The 9,123-nt window shown below is 37.7% G+C and overlaps 1 protein-coding gene across 4 annotated transcripts; it reads right to left on the bottom strand.

Annotated features, from left to right (window-relative positions):
* Positions 1-1,635: 1,635 nt before the first annotated feature.
* LOC116261259 (uncharacterized) lies at positions 1,636-9,123 on the bottom strand. 4 transcript variants are annotated; one of them, XM_031639938.2, is made up of 11 exons: positions 8,964-9,123; positions 8,184-8,504; positions 6,676-6,733; positions 5,217-5,319; positions 3,517-3,749; positions 3,186-3,437; positions 3,024-3,100; positions 2,554-2,944; positions 2,180-2,236; positions 2,047-2,105; positions 1,636-1,969 (listed from the first exon to the last, which is right to left on the bottom strand). In XM_031639938.2, the coding sequence occupies exons 2-11, from the start codon at positions 8,450-8,452 to the stop codon at positions 1,891-1,893; spliced, it is 1,578 nt and encodes a 525-aa protein (XP_031495798.1). In that variant the 5' UTR covers positions 8,453-8,504; positions 8,964-9,123; the 3' UTR covers positions 1,636-1,890. The 4 variants fall into 4 exon arrangements, with proteins under 4 accessions (XP_031495798.1, XP_031495800.1, XP_031495801.1 ...); XM_031639940.2 differs by having other exon boundaries at positions 8,941-9,059; XM_031639941.2 differs by having other exon boundaries at positions 8,921-9,059.

Here is a 9,123-nt window from a genome sequence, read left to right on the forward strand (position 1 = left end):
TCAATACCCGGGATGTGCATATTCTTGCATCATTTTAAAACATTTCAAACTATGAAATTTAAGATTGCGAGGGATTTGGCATGACACGACCATTTGATTTTAAGAATACACTAACGCACATGTCGGCAATCACATTTTCTGAAACCAAATCCGATAAAACGATGCAACTTAACAAGAAAGAAAACATATTAATAAAAATTTGTGGCCCCTATTAGGTAGAGATATGTACCTCTAGTCAACAGATCAGCGCTCGTAAGAAATTAAGCAAAAGATATATCTATATATATAAAAAAAAAGACAGGTTTTTCAAAAGAAAACCCCAGAGGATTCAGGTCCAGATCTTCCGTTCAAATCCAGATCTAAAATGGAACTTAGCAAATCATGTCTAGCACACCTTTGTAGACTAATTGGATCTTACGGCCCGATCCAAGTAATTCCCTCACGCCTCTTAATCACTTAACCCATTATTGCTCTGGATTAGGTCGCACCTAACCCGTTGATATATAGCTGCCAATTATTGTTTTCTGACGCAGGATGATGTAGGTAATGCGTTCATAGGAGGTGTTTGATTGCAGGTGAAAATTATAATTTTTGTGAAGCTTTGTTTGAGTACCGCCGGAATAATTCGTCTCCGTAAATGTTCCCCTCGTATTAAGGTCTCCACGTTCACGTTGGGAAAAAATAAAATTAAAAAAAATCAGTTTTTTACTAATTTTCTCATAATAAAAACTAAAATTTTACCTTGGTGGGGCTCAGAAGTCACTCCTGTAAGAACGGAGGCCCCCTTATTGTGTACCAGTACAAGGGCTGTCGATAAAGCCCAGGGCAGAATCTGTGTCCGACATACTGACCAGATCCAGGTCTGGCTGGACCAACCCGACTAGTACGGAAAAGTAAAAGATTCAGGTCCAAGTCCAATGAAGATTAGTTGTTCCGAGAAACACCATGCCCAGTAAATGCTAGAACTGGAGATCTTACTTTAAACTCATGTCCTTACCATACTCGGTACCAAAATTAAGGTCTATTTTTACCAGAGTCTAAGCAGACTTCAGTAAGCACAAGAGCATTACATCTTACCGAGCCAAAGCCCCCACCCTTCCGTTCACATTTCCAAAGTACCAAACCCGCTTTCTTTACCTTACGTGCATTAAAGAAATTGATTTTTACTAGATTGTGCCGGACAGGGCACCGGTATCTGACTTTTGACTTCCAACTTTAAGTCCTTGAGCGGATCGAAGCAGACAAGGTGAATAAATAGAAGAGGAGGATTGAATTTTTGATCTCCCCACACGAAACACCCGGTAAGTAAACAGAAGAGGAAACAGTACATGGCTTGGTTGGAAGCAAATCAAGGAAATATCTAAGCAATTCAACCTATTAAGTGAACAACAGCTCAGATTAATATGGAAGCTTTAGAATCAGTCAAGATGAGATAATGCAAACTAAAAAGTTCCATAATAACCGCTCGGACATTTTCCAAAAGAATATTAGTGTTAACCCATGTACAGTCGCAATTATCATGACTCCTCTTTATGCCAGTTCAACAGATATAGTAGCCCTCCAAGATCTACATTTATTTTGATGTGCTTTTATTCTCCATATCTATTAAAACATCTTGTCATCAGATGAATAACCTTGGTTAAAGGGTGCTTCAAATACATAATGAGAGAACTGCAAAAATCATACATCATACACATTTATACAGATTTTGAAGACAGTAATCTGACAAACCACCATCTTAACCTATATTCAATTGAACAGCAATGAAAAGCTAGTTATCAAATTCTCGGATTGCACATAAATAAAAATATATTGTACAGAACAGTCGACGTTAGCATGCAAGCAAACTGCACGCCAAGCACCATTCGTAGATTCTTAATGACGACAAAACTATTGGTGTGGGATGCTGATTGTGCTCATTAACCGCCTCCTTTGAGAACTATACCAGTTGGCCAGATACTTGGAGTATCTGCACGCACAACATACGCATGATCAGTTAAGATGAACAAAAGATACTACCATCCATGCAAAGTAACGGGCACTTACTGATCTTCATCCTCCTTTTTAGTTGGTTTCACCTGAGAAGAATGCGACGGTGCCATAGTCTGTGAATAGGTCAGACAACGAGTCAGAAGGTCGGCCAACCTAGTGACTAACCGACTACGGCAAGACGACTGACCTGATTGCTGAATGGCACTCTGTTTCTCGCGTGAGCTTGTAGGTATTCCTCGTATGTCTGGGGATCAGAAAAAGAAACTTTAATAATAAAGCAAGCAGTCCAAATCAACCTGGTCATCTTTGATTTCCATAAAATATTGATAGTGTTTAAACATTTGCATAACCACAACAAGAGGTGGTTTTGTAAACACATTGGTCAATGGTAAGCACAACAATGAAATGTGAAGTGGTGAAGGTAAACTGTTTCACAGGCTCTATTGCCCAAGTCTAGATTAACATTTCATGGAATGACACTCAAATCTATCTTCATAACTCTAACTAGTGGCTACAGAAAAGAAAAGAAAAAAAAATTAAGAAAAGATGACAATGGACTACCATATCAAGTATATCTTCCTCAGATACAGAATCATCAAAAGGTGCTCGTTCATTGGTAGGATAATCCTTCTTGTCTAACCAAGAAGAGCAATTCCCATCTCGTCCATTTGCAGGTTTTGCATGATGCCACTTACAAGATCCCTTTTTTACCTCCAGTGGGGAAGGAACAGGTTCTGAGTGCAAACCATCAGCAGATCTTGCATATGGTACTTGTAAATTTCGTGCCGCAGACAACATCAAGTCTTGAGGGTAAGAAGGATATGGTACTGATGTCCTGCCCCATGCAATTTGTGAGGAATGAGCAGACATTGAATATTCGTCCTCTGTTGAAGGAACTGGAGATTCTCGACAAGGCCTTTTGACATAGTACTCATCCCTGAAAGCATTACCCCTAACAGCAAATGCATTCCACATCAGTAAACTTTCATCTGAAATTAAAAGCAATTTTTTTTTTCAAGGACATCTAGTACCTCTTCAATTTCCCATCCAGGCCACTTTGGCCATCAATAAGTTCACAAAGAGCTTCACCAATTTCCTGTGTTAGCTCCTGAAAATTGATAATATGTTGAACATATAGTGACAATTCTCCTAAAAGCTTTCACATTAAAAAACACTAAAAATTTGGATCTAACCTGGCAATCCCTGCTAATCTTCACAGGCTTGTAATCATTCAACGGATTTTTAAGGTGAAGAGTTTTTTGAAAGGGTAGATCGTGCAGTCGAAGCCATTTAACCCTGAAAGTCCGTCCCCATGGATTACTTCCAGCACTAGATTCACTCCAAACATTATCACGCCTCCAACCGACAGGAGACATCATCTGTGCATAGCCTTGGAAGTACCCACTCATATTGACACTGAAGATAAGAATTACTCTGTCTGAGTTCTGCATAGGCACACCACTGTATCAAGAAGAAGCAAAGGAGCCAAGCAAATACGAAGAAAATGAATTTGCTGTGCTTTACATGAAAAGCTTCCTCCAGAATTGGTTCGTTCATTACTTGTGTAGCCCAAATACCTCTTTCAACGGAGAGCTCAATATTACGGTGACTTAGACTTTTTATAATAAAATATCTTGTCACATTCAGATTTTTGTCTTGCATATCATTTAAGTCAGTTCTTCCAACAAAAGAATGATTTTCTTGCTCATCAGCCATTATAAAGTTGCAAGGTTCATTGCCTTTATAACTTGAGATACCTGAAAACCAACAGATTTGATAGGTTGAATTAGGTTAAAAACAATGATCTCAAGAAACATTGCACAAAAAGAGATTTACTATGAGTAACCGCAGGGTTAGATGGATACAGTTCTCCATAATGAAGATGCACACAAGCACATATATGAGAAGGTTACCAACAGGCATATTGATCAGACGCATTCACATCTTCTGCAGCACAAAGTCTAAGCATGAATTAGGAGTTCCGGTTCAAGGGACAATTTTAGACCCCATGATTTTGAAGCTAGTCATTTGCCATCAACATTTACACAGAAAACAAGGTGTATGAACATGTTCGTCACACATAATATTTGTCATTTTAACCACATTTTTTAAAGGAAAACATGCTTCAAGTATGCATTTTAACAGGACATTATATTGAACATATATATAGAGAATGCTTTATGGATCATATTGTGCTCATCCAAACCTGATCTTAGCCCCAGGCCAAATGGATTCCAACCTGCACCATAGTCTGTTTCATTTGTGGCATGCAAGAGGACTGCAAACTGGGAACTAGTAACTGTGCTCAGGTTTGGCAGTTTGGCACGCAATATGGCCATAGCGCTCTTTCAAATTTTTACATATGAGACTATTTCAGCCCCATTCGCACAAATGAGATGCGACAAATGGTTGTGTTTTCGTCCTCTCAAGACCATAGAGAGCCATAATGAGGGTGACTGAAAACATGCATGACTGCAAGTCTGCAACTCACAGCTCAAGGAAGTAAATGAGCTCATAGATTAAGAAAGACCAAGGTTTAACAGCACCTTTTTTAGATGTTTTCCTAATATTATGGGATGTCAACTACATGATCTTTGGGTTCCTTGAACTTAACTTCTATGCTCTAAGTGGTTCTGTGTCAGCTTGCCTGTAGTGCTCTACAGCTTCAGCTTGAGCCAGGGGTGCAAAAGTATGACTATGCAATTATAGATACACGTTGCTTGCAATCATTTTCTGACAAAATGGTGGAATAAACAAGTGTGTGCGTATATGTAGCTAACCATTCTATCTGGAATTTAAATCTATCAGTGGCTTTTCACCAAATGTGCAATGTGCATGTGATAGACATGCTTGAGGAACCTAAAGAACAAACTACTGAGTTATGCTTCAATGTATAGACTGAATTTAAACATGATAAGGAAAATGAAAAGACTGCAATTTCTAGCTCACAAAACCTACATAAAAAATCAAGAAGACATGATCTAAAAATTGATATTTTTGGTCTCTATAGCATAACGATAGTTTCATAACGAAAATGCATAATGCTAGTTTCATAACCACATGAATGGGCATACACGTGCTCCCACATGAATTCCCTCCGCCAAAAAAAAAAAAAAAAGGCAGCAAAACAATCTAATTTGTGAGTAGTGCAAGGCCAATATGCACACCATGACCTGACAAAACAAAAAATTGTTATATTTTTGTAGAGATGGTTGGTTAAGTACCTCTATCCTCACGATTATCCACATCTTGCTTACTTTCTGTCAATGAAGAATCCACTATCGATGCATTTTCTCTTAGGTTATCAGGAGAACCTTTTTTGTCTGCCTAAAAAAAGATCCAATAAAACTATTAATTAAATTAATGCACAATAGCTATAACCTAAAACATGAAAAATACTTTCAATAGGCTAGTAGCATCTGTTTCAGTTGAAATAACACTCTTACTTTCACTGACCTACACAACTGCTAGATTAGATTGCTCGAATATGTTTCATATGATTTATTTAATGTTAGTAGGCTAACCATCCTAAAGACATCATACAAATGTAACCTACCCTCGCTCCCATTCACAATTCATCTGCTCCGTTGCCTGATCCAACCACTCATTCATGCACGTGTTGTGCAGCAACACAAGCATTTAAGTGTGCTTCATCTCTCATTTACTACATCAACCTAGCCACTTTGTTGTGTGATCCTACAACTCATTCATGTGTTGGTTCTGCACCTAAAAAAGCATCTCAGTGGACACAGAAAATTGCTAAAAACACACAAAAAATGTAAGGTACAAGTTTAATCATACCATTAGATACACAGGTGGAATTTCTTTAACAAACTAAAACTTTTAAACATTATAAGGTAAAAAATTATTCTGAAATATGCATTTGACAGTGTTGCTGCAAATATTATAGTTATTAAACAACTACTACAAAGCATAAGAAGAAGATATGGTTATACACATTAAAACCACCAATGTTGGTCTACTTCCTTACATATGTAAGTTAATTGTATTCATTACAATTGATTTAAAAGTTAAAAGTGGTTTGCTAGAATAGCTATTTATAAATAAAGAAAACCCATATGGTTAATGCAAATGAAAACTCAGTTCTCTAGTACTCAGTGCTAGTGGCGGAATAGAACCTAGCTTGTGCTTTTCAAGAAATATGAGACTAGTTAAAAAAGGACACAGATATTATTCTTTGAGGAGATTCTACTAAAGCCCATAAGGATTGTGATGACAGTTTGAGAAGTATTTCTAAAATTCTTTGACTAGTTTCAAAGCCATCCAAAAGATTTCAAGAAGCACAAACTTCCAAATTCTCTAAGCTGCAAGCATGGTCATTGAGATATGGGATAGGATCATAGGACCTAAAGAAGCAAAAGATACACCAAGTACATTGTTTGATTCTAAAATTAACAGAAATAAAAACCATTTTCTTGATTAAAAGTTTGAAAGAGAAAATTGAAACAAATTTCTAAGAAACAGCAAGTTAGCTAGTTGAATACACACAGAAGGAAAACAGAACCAGCAATATTTTGCTAACAAACAAGGTCAGAACATTATGCATTATATCCAAGAGAAAATTCATGCCAAAAAGTCCCAAGAAACAATCAACTAATGGTTAAGGCTTAGCATGTCAAGTTCTTCAAAGATATTCCCTGAAGTTTAAAAAAGTATTCTCACCTCAGAACCTGTCCTCCCCAGTACTTTGCCCTCCACAATGACATTATCGGCTGAAAAGCTGATAAAATAGAGTATATTTAAAATATCAGATGTGTTGATACATGAATATAAATATCTCAAGCCCATTTCAAAAGAAACAGAAAACACAAGATCCCAATAACTCAATTCAATACCATATCATAACAAATGATATTCGCCCGTTTCAGAATAAAACTTAAGTTTAACAATAAAATAATGGCTGATAAAAGCATGCTGTCAATATAAAAAAAAGTGAAAAATCTACAAAAAGCAAACTCAACTAATTGCCATATAACGAAACACTTAAGTATCCAAAATTTGCATTTGACTGCCCGAGGTTTAAACTTTAAAGCCATTACAAAAGCTCTCCTAGGTTCACATCCATCAGAAAGGCTGTCATTTACCTAAGGTTAGTGAAAGAATCAAAGAGAAAAGAACAAGGCATCCCTGTTAGCATTTAAACCTTCTCCTCTGAGTGCCTCTCTAACCCTATCATCATCACTATTCATTAGAAGAGTGAAGAGAAAAGAAAAAAGAACATAAATAGATGGACAGGCAGATTGTTTCATAAATTCAGGTCATCACCAATGAAGGGGAAGTCATTGTTGCCTTCTTATGAAGTTACTAATACTCACCTTCTGTCCAGGTGTGCCTGGGATATGATTCATGATCAACTTTGCTCTAGTCCCAAATTAACTCCAACAGAAAGGGCAATCGATTTTAATCATCTGACTAGATCAGGAACAAAAATTCTTTCTCCTATTGACAGTGGAAGGGAAAAGTAAACAGGCATTCCACTTCATAAGGGTAAATTTGTAATTACCATTTAAAACTTAACGTTCTCCATTCTTTAGTGTAAAGAAGCTGCCTTCTGTGAAATTTTTATCAGCATAAGCAGTTGTAAGCAAAAAGTCAATACTCAAAAGCGTGTCTTGTTAATCAGCCATTCCTTGGGCATGCTTTTGTAATTTTTTCAAAAAGATTACATCAAAGCCCCTATTCACATGCTATGCACGTACTATTGCATTTTTGTGTTCTGATCCAACATACACATATGATATCGCACATATTCATTTGATTCATTTGTTCAGTTCTCTTGGTCATTGTTGCTAGATTATGCTTAATGATAGTGTTCTAGCAAGCATCACAAGGCTTCAAGTATTTAGTAAGATTATCATACATTAACAGAATAATCAAACGATTGACTTGTTCTAGCAGTGCAACTTGAGACTCAGGAGACCAACATAGTTATATATCAAGCAACAAGGAGGTTGGAAAGTACTAAATAGGGAAATTTCCACCATTTGGTTGTCTCAAACTGATATGTCCACTTCAATACAATGGGTCGTCATTACGAGGAAGGAATTATTTCTCTATGCACAAGATGCTTAAAGTGATTGAACATACTACGTATTCTTAGCCAGGAAAAGGAGATGATAAAAATTTCAAACTGCAGCTGGCAAAATAAATTAAGTAAAATAAAGATTTACCATTTTCTACATGTATCTTCCCATCTACCGGGCTCACCGTCGGAACCCGCACCAAGATCACCAAAGTCTTGGAAATCATCAGGGTCGCCCATTATGTCATCGAGTACACTCTTCTCCCCCTTATTGCACTTGGGAGGAGGAGCCGCCTCGACGGGCTTGCTTGTCGAAGCCGGAGATGGCAGAATCTCATTACCATTAGGGTCTGCATGGACGGGACGACCATCGTCAACGTTTACGGTGCTTCTCCGAAGAGCAATCTTCACGCCCATGGTTCCAAGTTACTCATTCCGCCATACAACACTAAGAATTCTCTCAGCTAAACTGTGAACACGATAAACAGAAGAAATCAAGCTCTTTACTTGCCACTCCCCGTTCAATAAAAACACCAAAACAACAATAAAGATTCATTCTATTTCGTCAATCAATAAATCCATCTCATGAGTCAAATCACCCTCTAAATCTTTTCTGTCCCAAACGCAATAGAATCCGTAAAACCAGAGAGAAAAGGGAAAACGAGAAGGAATTGAGCGCGTTCACGAACTCCACGCCATTGGCAAAAGAAACCCCCAAGCAAAACACCACAACAAACAAGGCACCATAACCTCGATTCGGGCAAACCCCGACGAAATCAGAACCAAATAGAACCCAGAAACTAGCCCTAATCCTTGCTAACAAGAAACAAGAAAAAAACAAAAAAAGAAAGAAAGATGGGGAAGTAATAAAGCACACTTCATTACCCTAATCGAAGAAAACAAACCAGCAGGATTTGAGTGGAAGAACCTGATTGAACGATTGATGGAAGTGACGCGAGCGACCCCGTCTCTGTCTCTCCCTGATCGTACCCAAATCTCCCCTTTTTCCCTCCCCACTTCATGATTTCCGAATTATCCATTTTACTGGGACCGGGGACCAGGATCCATATCCAACGCCTAAAGAAACT

This window comes from Nymphaea colorata, chromosome 9 (assembly GCF_008831285.2).
Source record: "Nymphaea colorata isolate Beijing-Zhang1983 chromosome 9, ASM883128v2, whole genome shotgun sequence".
Classification (NCBI taxonomy): domain Eukaryota; kingdom Viridiplantae; phylum Streptophyta; class Magnoliopsida; order Nymphaeales; family Nymphaeaceae; genus Nymphaea; species Nymphaea colorata.

Coding starts and splice junctions, on each gene's coding strand:
- LOC116261259 (XM_031639938.2), bottom strand. CDS start 8,452: ATGGGCGTGAAGATTGCTCTTCGGAGAAGCACCGTAAACGTTGACGAT. Junction 6,734..8,183: donor GAAGATACATGTAGAAAATG/GTAAATCTTTAT, acceptor CTATTTTATCAG/CTTTTCAGCCGATAATGTCA. Junction 2,237..2,553: donor AGGAAGATATACTTGATATG/GTAGTCCATTGT, acceptor TCTGATCCCCAG/ACATACGAGGAATACCTACA.